Here is a 20,033-nt window from a genome sequence, read left to right as displayed (position 1 = left end):
CTTCCCAGTCAGCGTGCCTTCTTCTTCACTGCAGGAAGGACACCTTCTTTCCATTTAGTTCATAATAAATCTATTTTTATAAAACCATCATGCTTTCGTCTGGAGCTCATCATTCAACAAGAGCACAAATCATGTTTCCAAACGAGGACAAAAGCGTAAATTTGCCGTGACACGTGACTGTCGTGTCGTGATGTAACTTTCAGCCCCAGTCGTACCTTTGGTAACAGTCGTAATGTCTCCCTGTCGTTCCTCCAGCATGTGGTTTATCCACCTTAAAAGACTCTGATAAACTGTGGGGTCACACTAAGGTCATCCTGACCCAGGATATCAACCAGTTCCTGCAACGCAAGCTGCAAACATTCTTCACAGATAACGTGAACGGCCTCATACTGCAGTTGAAGAAAAATGGGAATATTCCAGGCATTTGTAATCTGTGTATCATTGGTTCATTTGTTTTTTGTTATGTAACAAAAACGTGAAAAACTAAAAAAACACTCATTATTTGTTTCCAAAACCAAAATGAAAAAAAGGAAAACGCCTTGTTTTTCAAATTCAAGCTTTTTTGCTTTGGTACAAAAAACAGAAAACAAACGCCTTTATTTGTTTTCTCTATTAGCGATTTGCTAAAGTACGTGACCCTAAAGTATGCTCTCATCCGACGCTAACGGCTATGCTAACGGCAGTTCGGCATGACAAGATCGCTGGTTCCAACTGTGCATCAGAAACGTGTCCTTTTTGCTTTAGCTGGTGTTGAACACAGAACCTCCTCAATGACATTTAGGAGGATTTAGAGACTCTTAAGTGTTGCAGAGATAAAGATATCTCAGAATATGTAACGCTTCACTTCCGGGTCACGTACTTTGGCCAAATCGGTAATAGAGAAAATGAATAAAGGTGTTAGTTTTTCGTTTTTCATTTTCTGTACCAAAGCAAAAGAGCTTGAATTTGAAAAACAAGGCGTTTTCTGTTTTTTTATTTTGGTTTTGGAAACAAATATCAAATAATGAGTGTTTTTTTTTTCATGTTTTTGTTACATAATGAAAAACAAATGATAGATGGATTATTTGTAAACTACCACAGCCTGGTGCAGTTTTTTGGGCAGAGATGATCCTTAAGGACTTTAAAGCATGTTTGTTCCAGACTCTTTACATTGAACTGATGCACTTCTATCATTAGATCAAAGATATTACTGTTGTCAGAGTGACAGATGTAGAGAGGGCTCCTTATTGGGTGGATGATGTCCTTTATTTGTCCAGCAGCCAGTTTATTACAGTTTGAAGCAGTTGAGATCAGATATCTGCTGTAATGTTGTTTCTGGTTTGAACTGGGCGTGTTCATGTTAAGGGTTTCCTAAGGTCATTCGTTTCAACACAATTTTACATTCTACGGTACAATGAATGTATCTGGCTTTAAAAAGGACAGGGAGAAAACACTCCTGTTCAACTTTACACACTTTCATTTTAACAAATTACCAAACTGTGCAACACACATGGAAACAATTAAATGTTTGCCTCGTAACCAGGGACGACCCCTTCTATAGGCAAACGCTAAGTGCGGCATACAGCCAGGTGGCGCCAAATTAGCTGAGTGAAAAAAATGTAATGACCAAAGCTCTGAAATTATTAGCATATACTAAACTTAATAGTATTATTAATTATTAGTTTTAATGACAATAAAAAAATAGATTGACTCCTGGAAGTTTTGGATCTTTTCACAAAATGTGAGTGTCAAAAGCAAAACATCTTAGTCATAAGTATTTAAATTAAAAATAATACTTGATGCTAAATCATCACTACAGGGCAATATAAATGTATTTGTCTCTTTTTTTTTTTTTTTAGCAAAGTTTTCAAGCTGCAGCTATTTAAGTTAAATTATTTTTTTTAATTTTTTTTAAATTTAGGCTAAATATTTGACATTTATCTTGTTTTTGTGCAATGCTTTACTCTAATAATATTAATAATTTGTATTTTGAACTTGTTACTAAGATGTATATTTAATTTGACCTTTATTTACTAGTTTGTGTTTCTTATGTGTATGTAAATCCTTTAATCAATTAATCAATCAGGTAATTCTGCCGAGAAGCCGCAGCCTTCACAGATTTTTTCAGGTCACAGATTTTTGCACAACACTGGCCGAAGCTACTGTAAAAACAGCCCAAACAACGTCTAAGCGCTCGGATCTGAGGAAGTCTTAACAGTTACCGTAGACTCATGGTAGACGAAGCAGCAGCGCTCCTGGGTTTACGTAGCTTCTATAGCATGTCCTGTGGTGCCAAAGTCTGGGAAAGTCAAATGAATGTATTAAAGTGATAATATATTTATTTAAAGATTTTTTTTTGTATTTTTTATTGTCAAATATTAGATATATTGTATCGACCTCATAACTTATCAGCCCATCGTCCCCGCCCTAAAACAGCTGCCGACAGAAACTGCATTTACGTCACTTATGAAAACTAATCATAGTTTTCATAAGGGTTTGGCTCTGGATTAGAGTATGAGTGGAAGACCATGGCCATGTGAGCAGTAGAAAGATGAAAAAGCGTGTAACCACACCTCCAACACATACAAGCAGAAGGAAGTGATCTTTGTCCATTGATAAAAACATCTGCTTTTACACTGGTTTCCCACTGGGCTGAAAAGTTACGAAGCCATTATTCAATAACATGCATCCTGCACTGAAAACCAGTGGGCGGGAAAAAGAGGAGAAGAGTTCCCTGCTTCGTTTGGAGGTTCAGATGAAAAATGATGCAACGCCATGAAAGGAATCACATTTAAAGGGTTTATTTCACGTGTCCTTATTTTCAGCTTCCAATATCTCAGGAACTTCATCACATAGGAAACTGACATGTGGTACAGTAATACAGCTCCACCTACTCTCAGAAAATACAAAAAGATCTGCTATACATCTGGTGGACATGCTAGCTCCTCAAAATTGGAAAACGGTTTGGGTTTTTAGTCAACCATTGGTTTTCAACCTTTTAAGCCCACGACCCCCAAAATAAAGGTTCCAGGGACTCCCACCTTACCTGAAGGTAGTTGATGATATAATTATTTGTGCCGTAGTATGTCATCTTAAAGATGTAAATCCTTGTTTTAATCAGAAATAAAATGGGTTAAAAGTGATTAAAAATGGTGGAAAAGGTGGTGAAATGGGATTTTAAAAAACACAGAAATTGGTTAAAAGTTGTAATTTAGAGTGTGCAAAAATGGACAAAAAAAGTGGTAAAAAGGGTTTAAAGTGTCAATATTAGCTTAAAAGTTGTAGAAATGGGGGGAGTAAGAACAGGTAGTTTAAAATGGCAAATTATGGGCATGACAAATCATGACTGTGGATAAATTGGCAAAAACAGGAATGAAATATGGTTAAAAATAGGTTAAAAGTGACAATAATGGGTCAACATATGTGACATTAGGTGAAAAGTGTTTATAAGTGCTGAAAATGTCTTAAAAGTGGGGGAAAATGTGCAGAAAAGGCATTGAAATTTGATTAAGTGGCAGAAATGGGAGCAAGAAAAAGTGATATATACAGATAAATAAATAAAAGTGGTTATCAACAATGGACCATCATTTTACTGACTTTATGGATGGACCCCAAAAGTCTCTCCCCTTTATTCCCCCTCATAGATGGATTTACCAGGGCAAAATTAAAGCAGTTAACTTTTTGAATAAGCCTACATTCTGCGTCAATCCTTTAGTAACAGCGTAAGTTGATATTTTAAACCGTAAAAGCGGCGCTGTTAATGAAAAGGTCTGTAGAAGATCAGCCCTTTCTCTCTCCTGTCACTCAGCTTCGCACGCGCACACGCACGCACGAAAAACAATGACGGACTTTTGCTAAAGTTTTCATCAAATTAGGGGTGGAGTCCATGGGTGGAGTTAACAGCGGAGGGGAGGGTATTATTTTTTCCCGATTTACCTTGTGACATCACAAACTTAAAACATTTGAAACAGAGCATTTTTGTTCTTTGTTATAAGACTTACACAGACCACAAACAAACGACTGGATTGTTTTATTTCACATTTTGTTGCTGGTGGATACTCAAGTTACCTAAACATCAAAACACTTCATCTGAAGTCTGAACATAAACACACAAATTAAAGCATTTATATGATAAATATGTTACAGATTAACTATTTATATTACACAACGAGCAGGGATAACCTGCCTGATACATTCAAATCCGACCTGTACGTGTGGAGATATGTTGGCTTCACAGTCTCATTCATGTCTATAGAAAACAACAGTTGTTGAGAAATAATCAGGGCGAACAGAATCCTTCTGTTTGCTTAGGATTCAGGAAGCTCATGATCATCCGGATGCCGTCCTGACAAACTGTGTTCCGAGGAGCTTTACTCAGATTTCCTCCCACCTCTTTAAATCTCCTCCACATGTCTGAAAGAGGGGGAAAAAAAGCTCCAAATAATTTGCTCAATATCTCAACCTCGAGGAGCATCGTAATCAGAAACAAACCTTCGTCGAGGGTTGTGAGTAACGTGTAGTTTTCGGGATGATCCAGGATGTCTTTTCTTTGGATGTCGCCGATTTCCATCATATGTAAGACACCTGGGAAAACAAACGGAAACTTGATTCGAGTTCAACGTTTCTTTGAATCTTCCGAGGACTCCGACCTTCTGCCGTGCTCCACACGTGAACCTCCAGCTCAGCGGTGCTCGGTCTCTCAGCAGCGATGATCTTCACAGAGTCGGGCGTGTCCACGTTCAGAGACGTCTCGACTTTGTACACCACCACGTTGTTTTTGTATCCGGCGTAGCACTGGGTTTGGTTACTTTCAGCTTTACTCTCTGGAGAGAGTAACATGAGTGGAGTGAGACGATGGAGTCCCATCAGATTGCAGAGTTCTTTCCAGGAATTTTTCACAGCATAGGGGGAAATTAGGTAATATATGGGACCCACAATAATATTGGGACTTACACATTTTTTTGTATTATTATTGTTTACTGTTATTTTATTTTATTTTTTAAAAAAGAGGGAAAAAGGGGGGGAAAGGAAAAAGCAAAATAAAGGAAGTAAAGAGAAAAGAAATAAAAATAAAATGAGAAAAAATGGAAAAAAGAGAAAGAATGTACAAAAAAAGAGAGAGAAATGGAAAAAAAAATCACAACATAGGGGGATCAAAATCACAGCGTCGGGGATCAAGATTACTGCGTGGGGATCAAAGTCACTGCGTAAGAGATCAAAATCACTGCATAGGGGATCAAAGTCACAGAGCAAGGGATCAAAGTCACTGCGTAGAGGATCAAAGTCACTGCGTAGGGGATCAAAGTCACGGCGTAGGGGATCAAAGTCACGGCGTAAGGGATCAAAGTCACAGCGTAAGGGATCAAAGTCACAGCGTAAGGGATCAAAGTCACAGCGTAGGGGATCAAAGTCACAGCGTAAGGGATCAAAGTCACAGCGTAAGGGATCAAAGTCACTGCATAGGGCATCAAAGTCACTGCGTAGAAGATCAAAGTCACAGTGAAATGGCCCCCAATGTTCAACTGTGCTGGCGCGAACCCTGGATTAGTTTGGTTGCGGTTCGTTATCTACCTGGACATGACTTGCAGCACTTCCCTGCTGACTTCACGGGATGCTGACACGGATACTCTGTGGGGCACGTGATGCGTTTACAGTTCTGAAGGCCGTCAGTGCAAGAGCACAGGATGCATTCCATAACCTTCCCCAACACTGGGTGCCACGTGTCTCCGTTCGAGTACGTCTTCCCGTTGTATAAACACGCTGTGAGAAAAGGAACGCATAAAATCATCACTCTACATTTGGAAACATTCAGCATCTACAGATGGACCGGCTCTCACCTCTTTGGTGTTTCCTTTGCAGCAGAATCTTCACCGTGGTCTCTGAAGCTCCTTTGAGGTTCAGTTTGCTGAGGACTAGGCCTCTGGAGGACGCCCTGACCCGGGGAGGGGTGGCACGGTCGGGCCGCGCCCTCCTGGGCTCTCCTGAACACTGGTCCACTGAGTGTCTCTGTGTAAACACAGAATTCAACATATGACATTTGTCTCAAAAATATTCACAAATATATCCACAATTTTCACATGTATTTTTCAGATTTTCATGTGTTTTCTTAGATTTTCGCATGCTTTTTCATGTGTTTTTTGTATTTTCACATGTTTTTTCACATGGTTTTTTTATTTTCATGTGTTTTTTCACGTGGTTTTCAAGTTTGGTTTTAGATGTTTCCATATGTTATTTCGATTTTTACATACGTTTTCCAGATTTCCACACATTTTTTCAAAGATGTCATTGACAGACATGTCACACGTGAAAAATATACAGAATAAATTAAAGCAACACATACGACGCCTCGGTTTAGCTGCTGGTTTCCATCATCAGTAGACGATCCACTGGTAGAGTGATCTATAAAATAAAAGATCCAGGTATAAGAAAGGAGTGTGTGTGTGTGTGTGTGTGTTTAAAGGTATAGTTAAAGCTGCTGGAGGTGATTATTTTTCATTAGATAAAGACATTGCATAGGCCTCATTGATCAAATCAATAAATCAAAGATCTTTTGCTTGAAAAAAAAAAAGGTCTAAATTGCAGCTGATAAGTTTGTATTTATCTCCACTATTAATACTTAAATGTTTACTGACATTTTGTGCATTGCATTGTGGGATGTGGACACCCGTAAACCAAGGGTTTTCAACCTTGAGGTCAGGACACTGGGAGGGGGTCGCCAGATGCCTTCAAGAAACTAAAAAACATTTTTACAACATTTTTACTCTCTCTCTGCAACTACACCAAACTTGCCATATTTTTGCTCTTTTTAATATATTTTTGCTACATTTCTCCCATTTCTGACACTTCATCAAATTTCAATGTCTTTTTTGCACATTTTTTTCCACTTTCAAGACATTTTCACCACTTAAACCCTTTCCACCACTTTTACACCCTATGTCACATATGTTAACCCATTATTGTCACTTTTAACCTCTTCACAATATTTCATGCTCATTTTTTCCAATTTAACCACATTGATGATTTGCCATGCCCAATATTTCTCAGTTTAAACTAATTGTTCCAATGCTGACACTTTGAAACTTTTTTTTTACCACTTTTTCTGTCTGTTTTTCACAGATTCATAGAACAATAGACCATCATTTTACTATGGATGGACCCCAAAAATCTCTCCCCTTTATTCCCCCTTATAGATGGTTTGTTGTTCATGTCTGTGTGTAAAACTCAGATTGTTTTTGTCTCTTTTTCTAAATACATAATGTACTGACTACTCCCAGTATAGAAGAACCACTTCACCCAGTTAAACAAAGTGTTTTTAAGCAGGATTACAGACTCCACCTTTAAGTTGTGCAATCTCAAGTCGCAGCATTGAAAGCGTGATTGATCCACATTAGTCCGTTCTGTTTTCACTTTAACATTGGAAACAGAATGAAGGGTTTTGGGGGGGTATTTTTCAGGTGGGAGGAGTCTGACTACCTTTACACACCAAACAGCAGGTCTCTGGAACAGACACTGGTGAGGAGCAGGTGAGTGGTTGGCATGTTTTCAGAGCACAGAAGATGTTTCCATTCTGTCAACACAAAGAACGTCATGACAGAAAAATCTAGGACAAAAATGAATCTATTAAAACACATGCAAACTGAGCGCGGCAATAAAACTGTGCTGAGTTTGACAGTTCTAAGCCCCTCCCTGTTTTCTTCCTGATATCATGGAAATGTTCGGCTTTAATGCGTTTACTTTTGGCTTCACTCAACAAAACAAGCCATTCAAAGAAAAACACAGACCTGAGCAATATTGTCTTCATTAGGGGAAGGAGTTAAACTGCAACTTTAACTGAGTTTAATACATCACATACTGTATCTGTGTATACACATATTTGGTTCAAATTATGTTTACCTAAATATACTTCCCTTTGTGAGACCCCTAAAAGTAAACCAATCCATTAACACACAACAACAAAAATAGACAAAACTACTCCAAAAACAACAAAAACACAGAATGGCATGGAAAATATACAAAATGACAAGCACAAAAAATAAGAGGAAAATATACAAAATGACCTCATAAAATACAAAAAAGGACAACTAAATACACAAAATTATTCCAAAAACAAATTTACAATAACTTACTCCAACAAATACACAAAATTGCAGAAAAATACACAAAAAACACACAAAACAACAGAAACATGCAGAATGACAGAAATATTAACAAAAAGACTCCAAAAACACACTAAACAGAAATAAAAATAACTCCAAAAACAAAAAGACACAGAATGGCACGGAAAATATACAAAATAACAAAAACACCGAAAATGAAGGTAAAATCTAAAATGACAACTAAATACACAAAATGACTAAAACACACAAAACAATAAAATTAAAAAAAACTTACTTCAATAAACAAACAAAATTGCAGAAAAATACACAAAATCACTCCCAACACATAAAACAACAAAACACACAGAATGACAGAAATATAAACAAAATGACAAAACTAATAAAACGAGGACATTTTAAATAACTTCAAAAATGTACAAAACAACAAAAATGCTAATGTTAATGCTCTGATTGGTCGTTATTCTAATGCTGACATGAATGTTGAGACCCTCTGATCAGATACAATCACATGTTATAAAATGATAAGTCAGTTTCTATATTAATTTCACTTCCTAAAGTTCTAATAGTCCTAATATTTTATGTGTGGAGCAGAGCTTATGATCTTTACCCAGGTTTGCACCCCATTTAAACTTCTCCACCAGTGGCTCCACCCCTTTTTCACTGGAGGATCATGGGATAGTGATTTTCTTTAACAGAAACACCAGGAGGACTATAGACTACCAGGCTTTGAGGATTGGACAGACCTGGAAACGACTTTTATTCTCCTTTGAAATGAAATGAAGGTGAAAGAAAGGAATGTGACCTCACTGAGCATGTGCAGAGCGCACACTGATTGTTGTGCTTGGATGGAAACAGGTTGTGTTTGGTGAAGGTGTCCCCAGCCTGGTACACACTCCCGTTATATCTGCAGGACTTGGCTGAAGCTCTCAGTCCAGCAGGGACCCGGGGCTGGTCTGAGGAAACACACACACACACTCTGACGTGGGTGCATGATGAGCCGACGCTGCTGATTGGCTCAGAGCTCACCTGAGCATCGTGGACAGCACTGTCTGGGCTCCGTCACAGGGTGGTCACAGGCCAGCGTTGGACACCTGATGGTGTTACATTTCACACGCCCCGACTGACACACGACGAGAAAACAAACACACAAAGACCAGGAATTCAAATGTAAAACATCCTGATTAGTATTAGGATATGGGTGGGAGAAAAAAATCATTGATCGATGCATCGCCATGGTAACAAATATTTTAAAATCAATATGGTTGAGCTGCAGTAAGTAAAAAGTGGAAGAAATTGAGATAAAAATAGGAACAATTAGTTTAAACTGGCAAATAATGGGCATGAAAAAATCGTGAATGTGGTTAAATTGGCAAAAATAAGAATGAAATATGGTGAAAAAGAGGGTAAAAGTGACAATAATGGGTCAACATATGTGACATTAGGTGTAAAAGTGGTGGAAATGGTTTATAGGTGCTGAACATGTCTGGAAAGTAGAAAATATGTGCAGAAAATGCTTTGAAATGTGATGTAGAAGTGTCAGAAATGGGAATAATATGCATAAAATGCATTAAAAGGAGCAAAAATGTGGCAAGAAAAAGTGATGAAAATCAGTTAAAATGTGACAGTTTGGTGTAGAAAAAGGGTAAAAGTAAGTAAAAATTGATGATTTTGGTGCTATTTGTGTGTTTTTGGGATCATTTAGTGTTTTTCCTCACTTTTTGGATTTTTGTTGTCAATTTGTGTATTCTTGCTGTTTTTTGTGTGTATTGTAATCATTTTGTATATTTTTCTCACATCTTTTACATTTTTGTTGTCATGTATATTTTCATGCATTTTTTTTGGTCAGAGTATTTTTCTGTTATTTTTGTGTTTGAAGTGTAATTTTGTATATTTTCATCCATCTTTGTAGTCATGTATTTTTTTGTCATTTTGTGCATTTCTGGTGGAATGTTTTATATTTTCTTGCCTCTTGTGTGTTTTTCTGTCCTTTTTTGTGTGTTTGTTGTCATTTTGTATATTTTCATATATTTTTTGGAATCATCTTTTGTTTTTCTGTCATTTTGTGCACTGTTCGTGTAATTTTGTATATTTTATGCATATTTGTCATCATCTTGTGTACTTTTGTCATTTTTTTTAATGTTTTTTTTTTTGTCATTTTGTATATTTCCATGTCTTTAATGTAGTCATCTTACGTATTTTTCTTTCATTTTGTGCATTTCTGCAGTCAATGTTTATACTTTCCTGCATTTTTTTGTCATCTTGTGTTTTTTGGTGTTGTTTTGATCTCGATTTCTCCAGCAAAGATTCCTAATCGATATAATCGAACAGTCCCACCTCTACTACATGTTATTATTAATGCTGATACCTCAGAGCAGAGACAGCGCATACAGAACATGAAGCCAAAAGGCTCCAGGTAGGGATGCCAGCTCTGTCCAGGGCTGAACGTCTGGTCTTTGAAGACACACTGTGGTCTGGAAACTGACACAAAACACACACCGTGAACGTGTGGCGCAGATACACGTTTATTACATCCAAAGACGTATGAAGAGAAATTATTGTTATTTGCATTTTAAACCCTCGACACATTCAAAAAAAAAAAAAAAGAATCTAGATGTTTAATAGGACGCACGCACGCACGCACGCGCTCTTACCTTCCCGCGCTCGAGGCTCCGCAGCTTCAAACCAAATGATGAGCAAGAAGCAAAAGGTGGACTTCATTTTAAAGTGTCCACAGACAGATTAAATGTGAGTTTGAGCAGCAGAGAAACTGTAGGACGATGTGAGGAAGGGTGTTAGGGAAAAAAAAAAAAAAAAAAGTCCAGCACTTTTCTTGGTAAACTAATGGCGCCTCCTTCAGGACAGTGAACGCACCATCACATCATTGGATACAAGACAGAGACCAAAAAAAAAAAGGGTTTAAAGTCTCAAATATTGGCTTAAAAGTGGTAGAAATTGGAAAGAGGGGGGGTTGGGATAATGTGATTATCAAAAAGTTGGAAGAATTAGTATAAACTGGCAAATAATGGGCATGAAAAATCGTGAATGTGGTTAAATTGGCAAAAATAAGCTTGAAATATGGTAAAAAGAGGTAAAAAGTGACAATATTGGGTCAACAGGTGGAAAAGTGTGGAAAGGGTTTAATTTTATAGGTGCAGGAAATGTCTTGAAAGTGGGAAAATGTGCAGAAAAAGCATTGCAATTTGATGAAGTAGCAGAAATGGAATTAATTTAGCAAAAATACACGAAAAAGAGCAAAATATGGCAAGAAAAAGTGATGAATATAGATTAAAATATGGAGAGTTTGATGTAGTTGCAGAAAAATCAAGCAAAAATTGGCTCAAATTGTTGAAGGCCTTTGGCCCAGTGTCTCACGACCTTAAAGGTTGAGAACCGCACTTTTGGTGTCATTTGTGTTTTTGGATCATTTAGTGTTTTTCCTCTCACTTTTTGGATTTTTGTTCTTTGATGCATTATTGGTTATATTGTATATTTTTCCTCACATCTCGAGTGTTTTTATCCTCATTTTGTATATTTTCATGCATTTTTGTAGTCATCTTGTGTATTTTTCAGTCATTTTGGGCATTTTTTGTGTAATTTTGTACATTTTCATGCATTTTGTAGTCAAAAAGGTGGACTTCATTTTCAAGTGTCCACAACCAGATTAAATGTGAGTTTGAGCAGGAGAGAAACTGTTGGACGATGGTGTTAAGAAATAAGTCCAGCACTTTTCTAGCTAAACTAATGACTCCTTTTCAGGACAGTGAACGCACCATCACATCATTAGATAAAGTTTGCAATAATAGACCAAGTTCAAAGCAAATGTGTTTTTATCCAACCTCTGACCCCAGATTTCAGAAACAAACTGCTTCAAAATAAATTGTATTTCATTCATAAAGAAAATAAAATAATATACATCCACATAGTTACATGTTGGCCGTTTTGAGATGTGAAAAGGTATTCAAAACAACTAACAATTTGCTCATTGTTTCAAATAATTACATATATTTTATTACAAATACAAATTGTTTAACTGATATAAAACAAAAAACGGAAATATAGAAAGAGAATGAATGTTTTTCCGTTTTTAAATTACAAATATAAACGGAAAAATCTTGTTCCATTTACAGGGAAATTCTTAGATTTTAGAATTTGGTTTTGAAAAGAGAACACCCAAAGAACGAATGTTTGTTTGTCAGTGATTTTTTATTATTTGTTTTTAGAGGCTATTTTTGTTGTCACTTTGTATATTTATTGTCTTGTTTATTTTTTTGTTTTCTAAGTTATGAATAATTTTATGTTTAAGTGATTTTGTTTGTTATTAACATTTGTATTCAACTTTTTCTCCTTCATGACTTAATTTAAGGTCTCTTCATTCCTCTGGGGGGAATTTACTCGGGGAATATTTTAGTTAAAAAATTATTTTTGCAGATTTTTTATCCAAACATTTGTTAACTAAATGCAAATTCTCAGTTTACAAACAATATTAGTTTATCTTCATCTTAGCACTATTTCCAAACTTAAAAAGTTTAAATTAAAAATTATGACAATGGTCTTTTTTAATTATATATTATGCCTTTTTTAAATTGTATTTTTTGTGTACAGCACTTTGGTTGTTGTAAAGCACTTTAGAAATAACACTTGATTGATAAATATCTTAATTTACTCATGCAATATGTAACTTTTCAGGTATTCAAACCACCATAAACAAGGAGAGAAAATAGAGAAATCCATTACATCAGTAGGTGAGCAGACCCATGGGTGCAGGACTTCATTCACAGCAAATCTAGGAAAAATTGACAAGCTTTTTGTGTAGAGTTTGCATGTTCTCGTCGTGCTGTAGTGGAGTTTCTTTAAATCACATGCATTGCAAATGACAGACGATAAAATAATTTCACTTCATTTATTTAACAGACTCTTATTCGCAAGTCAACAATTTACAAATTCAAAGGCACATTTGGTCACAAACCTGGACATGAAAAAAGTGAAAAAAACCGGTTAAAAGTTATGAACTGACTAGACTGATCTCTATTTACACAGTTCCACAACTGAAAACTAAAGTTTTAGTTGCACAAAAAATACTATGCTTCCCCTGCCTTGTAAATTATTTAAAGTAAACATAAAAAAAATAGATTAATGTAGTAGCAGGTATTGAACAAGATGATTCCAAACAACAAGAAAACATTTTACCGAACCTAATAAATGCTGCTTAAAACTCCTGTAATTTGTATAAATAGATCCTCCACCCCAGAAAAAAAACTAAAAAAAATAAATAAATGTACACATACAAAGTATGTTTATGAACCAAACATGTTAAAGATATTACATTATATATATTTGCACATATCAGATATTGTCCAACATTTAATTTCCAATATCAACAGACACAAACAAATGGTGGTGGTCACAATGCAATACAGTAGAGTTCTTTTTTTGCAAGAAAAAAAATTAAACAAGCACCGTGTCAACCTGACATAGGTAAAAAAAAAAAAAAAAAGTCAGCAGAAAAAAAAAAACAAAGTCAACAACAGTTACCAGAAGGGTTCTAGTGCTGAGTTCAAAGGTAGAACTGTTAACAGAAAAGAAGGGTATTTCCAGGCTTTAACGTAGGTCAGTGAACAGAACAGTTCTACTGCCAGGTTCCAACGTAGAACAGTTATCGAAAGAAAAGGGTTCTACTACTGAGTTCCAACCTAGTCAACGAAAATAAAACATTTTACTGCCGGATACCAAAGTAGGACAGTGTCAAGAAAGGGTTCTACTGCTGAGTTCCAATGTAGTTACCGGAAGTTAAGGGTTCTGCTGCCAGGTTCCGACGTAGTTGCCGGAAGTGAAGGGTCCTGCTGCCAGGTTCCAATCTAGTTACAGGAAGTGAAAGGTTTTACGAACAGATTCCAATGTAAGGCAGTTACCAGAAAGGGTTCTACTCCTGAGTTCCAATGTAATTACCGGAAGTGAAGGGTTTACTGCCAGGTTCCAACATAAATACAGGAAGTGAAGGGTTCTACTGCCAGGTTCCAACATAAATACAGGAAGTGAAGGGTTCTACTGCCAGGTTCCGACATAGTTGCCACTGCCAGGTTCCAACGTAGTTACATCAAGTGAAGGGTTCTACCGGCAGGTTCCGACGTAGTTGCCAGAAGTGAAGGGTTCTACTGCCAGGTCCCAATCTAGTTACAGGAAATGAAAGGTTTTATTGCCGGATACTAACGTAGGACAGTAACCAGAAAGGATTCTACTGCTAAGTTCCAATGTAGTTACCGGAAGTGAAGGGTTTACTGCTAAGTTCCAACGTAGTTACATCAAGTGAAGGGTTCTACCGGCAGGTTCCGACGTAGTTGCCGGAAGTGAAGAGTTTTGCTGCCAGGTTCTAACCTAGGTAGCAGAAATGAAAGGTTTTACTAAAATTCCAGCATAGTACAGTTCCCAGAATGGTTCTATTGCTGAGTTCCAACGTAGTTACCGGAAGTGAAGGGTTCTACTGCCGGGTTCCAACGTAGAACAGTTATCAGGAGAGAAGGGTTCTACTGCCAAGTTCCAATGTAGTTACCAGACGTGAAAAGTATCACTGTCAGATTCCAACATAGGACAGTTACCAGAACGGTTCTACTGTCGGGTTTTAGTATATGTTAAATTGAGGTTTTATTTATTCAGACAAGGTTTGAATAAACAAACCTTTACTATTGCAACAACACATTATGAATAGGGTAAATTAGCATGGGTTGCAACGTAGTTACCGGAAGTGAAGGGTTCTATTGCCAGGTTCCAACGTAGTTACCAGAAGTTAGGGTTTCTACTGCCAGATGAAGAGAAGGGTTTGATGGCCAGGTTCCAACCTAATTACTGAAAGTTAGGGGTTCTACTGCCAGGTTCCAGTGTGGAACAGTTGCATGTTGTCAGTGTAGATCTTGTCATGTTGTGAGGCAGAGCACATTGTTCACCTATTTTGTGCGTTGATGAAGTGGAGCCATTATTCTAAGCTCGTGTTGGTCTCAAACTAGAGACAGTCCTGCAGTGGTTGGCTTCAATATCACTTAGTAAGATCGAAGCCAGTGTTCAGATTCCAAAGACTTCCTGCTGAAGTTATTTTTGTTGACGAGGTAATCTGGGTTGATATTTTGTAGAAAGGCCTCAACCTTTGAGCGGGTACCACCTAACAAAATACACTCAGACCGTAGGGTAACAGTCAGAGCAAAATTAAGTTGTTACTTGGATTTTGCATCAAACAATGGAGGAAAAAGACTTGGTTAGACATTAACACATTTGGGGGGGAAAAGACTTGGTTAGACACTACCACATTTGGGGGGAAAAAGTCTTGTTAGACATTAAAACATTTTGGGGGAAAAAGACTTGGTTAGACATTAAAACATTTGGGGGGGAAAAGATTTGGTTAGACACTAAAACATTTGGGGGGGGAAAAGACTTGGTTAGACACTAAAACATTTGGGGGGGGAAAAGACTTGGTTAGACACTAAAACATTTGGGGGGGAAAAGACTTGGTTAGACACTAAAACATTTGGGGGGGAAAAGACTTGGTTAGACATTAAAACATTTGGGGGGGAAAAGACTTGGTTAGACATTAAAACATTTGGGGGGGAAAAGACTTGGTTAGACATTAAAACATTTGGGGGGGAAAAGACTTGGTTAGACATTAAAACATTGGGGGGGAAAAGACTTGGTTAGACATTAAAACATTTGGGGGGAAGGGAAAAGACTTGGTTAGACATTAAAACATTTGGGGGGGAAAAGCTTGGTTAGACATTAAAACATTGGGGGGAAAAGACTTGGTTAGACATTAAAACATTTGGGGGGGAAAAGACTTGGTTAGACATTAAAACATTTGGGGGGGAAAAGACTTGGTTAGACATTAAAACATTTGGGGGGAAAAGACTTGGTTAGACATTAAAACATTTTGGGGGGGAAAGACTTGGTTAGACATTAAAACATTTGGGGGGGAAAAGACTTGGTTAGACATTAAAACATTTGGGGGGGAAAAGACTTGGTTAGACATTAAAACATTTGGGGGGGAAAAGACTTGGTTAGACATTAAAACATTTGGGGGGGAAAAGACTTGGTTAGACATTAAAACATTTGGGGGGGGAAAAGACTTGGTTAGACATTAAAACATTTGGGGGGGAAAAGACTGGTTAGACATTAAACATTTGGGGGGGAAAAGACTTGGTTTAAAAATTAAAAACATTTGGGGGGGAAAAGACTTGGTTAGACATTAAAACATTTTGGGGGGGAAAAGACTTGGTTAGACATTAAAACATTTGGGGGGAAAAGACTTGGTTAGACATTACAACATTTGGGGGGAAAAGATTGGTTAGGACATTAAAACATTTGGGGGGAAAGGACTTGGTTAGACATTAAAACATTTGGGGGGAAAAAAAAGAAGACTTGGTTAGACATTAAAACATTTGGGGGGAAAAGACTTGGTTAGACATTAAAACATTTGGGGGAAAAGACTTGGTTAGACATTTAAACATTGGGGGAAAAAGACTTGGTTAGACATTAAAACATTTGGGGGGAAAAAGACTTGGTTAAACATAAAAAAAAAAATGGAAGAAAATACCTTTGTTAACGTAATGCAAACATCAGGTGGAGTCAACAGCAAAAATGTCCAGGACCTGTTTCAGCGTCATCTACAAAGAAGATAATGTTAGCAAGGAGAGTCAGAGTCAGTCAAGTCAGGTCTTCAGTCAATGTAAGCTCAAGTTCAGCCAAATAATCTGTGAGAATGGCAAGGTTTAAAGTGTTGTACCTTTCCAAAACAAGGGAAACGAAGGCAAAGGGTCGTCTGCTTGAGCAGAAAGAGAAACCGCGTGTGGAACAGGCAAGTTCAAAGAGAAAACCTACAATCTCTGGTGACGCGCAAAGAGCCTTTTCAGCTGTAGCGACAGCTCTAAGACAAAGACGCACAAAAACAGAACGAATACACACAAACATACAACAAAGAGTTAAATACATTCTAGAAGTCTACAAAATGTATAACAATTTTTTAGCCAAACTAGGAAAGCTACCAAAAAAAAGTTGAAAGTCTGTTGGTCTCCGTTAAGTTCATCCTTGGAGTTGAGATTGTTGAATTGTTCACGCTCCTTCCATGAGAAGACAAAGTTATTGACCGCTGGAAAAATCTTTCCTCAAAGTCTTTGGGACCTTGTGTTTTCAATGATGCTGATGAAACAGGTCTCCAGGATTTTCTGACTGCTGAGAATTCAGTTCCATGATGGGTGATATTTAATCAATGTTCCGATGGAATGTTCTTTGATTTTGCTCATTGGTGCTCAGGAATGTTCGCAAACACCGATTATTTCTGAACCATTTGGTCGATGTAAAGCCTCGCCAATCTGTAACAATCATCCACATGAAACCTGTAAGCCTCAGGTACCAGGAGTTTGTGATAGTGTGTGGACGTGACCATCTGCCAGTGTGTTCTTGCAGTTTGCAAATTATACAAAGTATACATCATTTCTTTTGAGGCCAATTTAGCTAGGAGTTTTGTTCGTCTACTTCATTAGTTTTGTTTTTGTTCTACTTTTGGAGTCCTGGCTACAGTTGCCACTAAGACCCAATTTACAGTTGTAAGAATCTATATATTTTTGAGGTAAGTTTTGACTGACTTTTATATATTTGAACCAAGCTTGGAATTTAGAAGTTTACTTCATTAGTTTGTTGTTTTACTTTTAGACTCATGGCTACAGTTGCCACCAAGACTCAAATTTGAAGTTGCAAATTCTATTAAAAAAGTAAATTTTGGGATAAGTTTTGATTCTGGGGTAAATTGTGGCCAAGCTTGGAGTTTTAATGTGTACTTCATAAGTGTTGTTTGTGTGAATATATTCTAACTTTAACACAATAGACTTGTGCGTTTGTGTGCATTTGTCCTACCTTACTGTGGTAGGTCCAACACCTCGTCATCCTGGTCTTCAGTCTGATGAAAGTCTAGAAGGTCTCAGGGCTGTGGAACATCCTGCCTAATACCAGTACCATAGAAAACTATCTGCCTTCATCACTGGACTGGTACATCACAGCATGATGCAGAATATACCAGACTTTCTATATTTATATTTATATGTTTTATGATCCACTTATTTAAAGTCCTGGCTACAGTTGCCACCAGGACATAATTTTGCATTTGTAAATTCTATGAAATATATATTTTTGAGGTAAGTTTTGACTGTGAGGTATTTATATATTAGAACCAAGCTTGGAATTTAGACGTTTACTTCATTAGTTTGTTGTTTTACTTTTAGAGTCATGGCTACAGTTGCCACCAAGACTCAAATTTGCAGTTGCAAATTCTATTAAAAATGTAAATTATTTTGGGATAAGTTTTGATTCTGAGGTAAATTGTGGCCAAGCTTGGAGTTTTAATGTGTACTTCATAAGTGTTGTTTTGTTGAATATATTCTAACTTTAACACAATAGACTAGTGCGTTTGTGTGTATTTGTCCTACCTTACTGTGGTAGGTCCATCACCTCGTCATCCTGGTCTTCAGTCTGAAGATGATGGTCTAGAAGGTCTCAGGGCTGTGGAACATCCTGCCTAATACCAGTACCATAGAAAACTATCTGCCCTTATCACTGGACTGGTATTTATAATAATCTTAGCACTTCTATGTATAGTCATCTTATAATATACTTGTATATAAATATCTCAGCACATGAGACTTATGTAAATTACCTCTAAGGATAAAAGGGCAATTATCTTTAATGTTATTAATTTACAGGTAGATTGCTACACTAACTTTATTCTTTAATTTTAAACCATCCTTAAGGGACAGTTAAAGTTAAGGGACTTGGTCAAGGTCCCTTAGTGATGGCCCACAGTAGATTCAAAACAATGACTTTCAGAATAAAAGCATCTTCATTAACCATTATTGGCCACCACTGCCTTAATTGGCATAACTGACCTTTAAATTATCCTTAAGATAATAAAGTCATAATATGCACTTACCAGGCCACATCAAGGTCTCTTACCAATGGTTCTTCACTCTGGATGTTTTCTTTCTGGATATTTGCAGAACTTCTGAACATTTCTTCATGTTCCGCGCAAACCGTCGAAGTTTAAGTTTTTCTGCTTTTAACATATTTTATGTATTTATTTAACTTCACTACATTTACTGGAGAACAAGGTTGATGTCAGTTTTATTTAGTTCTGTTCATCCCTCCATGTTCTTTATAGACTTGCCTTCCACATCAAAGTAAGTGTATAATAAAGTATAATAAAAATTAAATCAAATCTATTTATATATATTTACAAAGTGTAAAAGTTAAGGAATTACCGTAGAATAACGTTTTACGGCTCTTTTGTTTTACACGCCTATATTTAGTTTCCATCCTCATGGATGTTTTTAGATTTGTTAATCCCGTCATAATGTTATTTATTTTAAATCGACCGCAAAAAAAAACTCAGGTGGACAAATTTGTGATTTTTAATTCGTCAGAACTATATAACTACGACTATGACTATAAAGTACTACAAACAGGCAGAAAAAACCCATTGAGGCAAAACCTCAATAAAACTCCAATGAGTTCACAGCATGATGCAGAATAAACCAGACTTTCTATATTTATATTTATATGTTTTATGTTCCACTTATTTAAAGTCCCGGCTACAGTTGCCACCAAGACTCAAATTTGCAGTTGCAAATTCTAATAAAAAAGGAAATTATTTTGGGATAAGTTTTGATTCTGAGGTAAATTGTGGCCAAGCTTGGAGTTTTAATGTGTACTTCATAAGTGTTGTTTGTGTGAATAAACTCTAACTTTAACACAATAGACTTGTGCGTTTTTGTGTATTTGTGTGTATTTGTGCCTACCTTACTGTGGTAGGTCCATCACCTCGTCATCCTGGTCTTCAGTCTGATGCAGAATGAAAGATGAATGAGGTCTATAAGGTCTCATGGCCTGTGGAACATCCGCCTAAATACCAGT

At 36.9% G+C, this 20,033-nt stretch overlaps 1 protein-coding gene and 1 long non-coding RNA gene across 3 annotated transcripts; both read right to left on the bottom strand.

Moving 5' to 3' along the window:
- Window positions 1-3,994: 3,994 nt before the first annotated feature.
- On the bottom strand, window positions 3,995-10,886 carry LOC114475534 (chordin-like protein 2). The gene is made up of 11 exons (XM_028466427.1): window positions 10,748-10,886; window positions 10,462-10,574; window positions 9,123-9,216; window positions 8,904-9,049; window positions 7,453-7,546; window positions 6,320-6,378; window positions 5,817-5,985; window positions 5,551-5,739; window positions 4,629-4,802; window positions 4,471-4,563; window positions 3,995-4,392 (listed from the first exon to the last, which is right to left on the bottom strand). The coding sequence occupies exons 1-11, from the start codon at window positions 10,812-10,814 to the stop codon at window positions 4,259-4,261; spliced, it is 1,332 nt and encodes a 443-aa protein (XP_028322228.1). The 5' UTR covers window positions 10,815-10,886; the 3' UTR covers window positions 3,995-4,258.
- Window positions 10,887-13,423: 2,537 nt separating this feature from the next.
- Window positions 13,424-15,759, bottom strand: LOC114475538 (uncharacterized). 2 transcript variants are annotated; one of them, XR_003675478.1, is made up of 6 exons: window positions 14,831-15,759; window positions 14,557-14,661; window positions 14,355-14,468; window positions 14,043-14,263; window positions 13,878-13,951; window positions 13,424-13,786 (listed from the first exon to the last, which is right to left on the bottom strand). It is a non-coding gene; the product is annotated as an uncharacterized LOC114475538 (long non-coding RNA). The 2 variants fall into 2 exon arrangements; XR_003675477.1 differs by having other exon boundaries at window positions 13,424-13,951.
- Between the last annotated feature and the right edge of the window lie 4,274 nt (window positions 15,760-20,033).

The sequence above is a fragment of the Gouania willdenowi genome, chromosome 14 (assembly GCF_900634775.1).
Source record: "Gouania willdenowi chromosome 14, fGouWil2.1, whole genome shotgun sequence".
Lineage (NCBI taxonomy): Eukaryota > Metazoa > Chordata > Actinopteri > Blenniiformes > Gobiesocidae > Gouania > Gouania willdenowi.
This window is presented reverse-complemented; position numbering and strand designations above follow the sequence as displayed.

What these genes read in the sequence shown, in the direction of transcription:
- LOC114475534 (XM_028466427.1), bottom strand. Translation starts at nt 10,814, where the DNA reads ATGAAGTCCACCTTTTGCTTCTTGCTCATCATTTGGTTTGAAGCTGCG. An exon ending in CTGCTGTTTGGTGTGTAAAG is followed by an intron (nt 6,379 to 7,452) that starts GTAGTCAGACTC and finishes TTTATTTTATAG; the next exon opens with ATCACTCTACCAGTGGATCG. An exon ending in GTGCTGCAAGTCATGTCCAG is followed by an intron (nt 4,803 to 5,550) that starts GTAGATAACGAA and finishes TACTCTCTCCAG; the next exon opens with AGAGTAAAGCTGAAAGTAAC.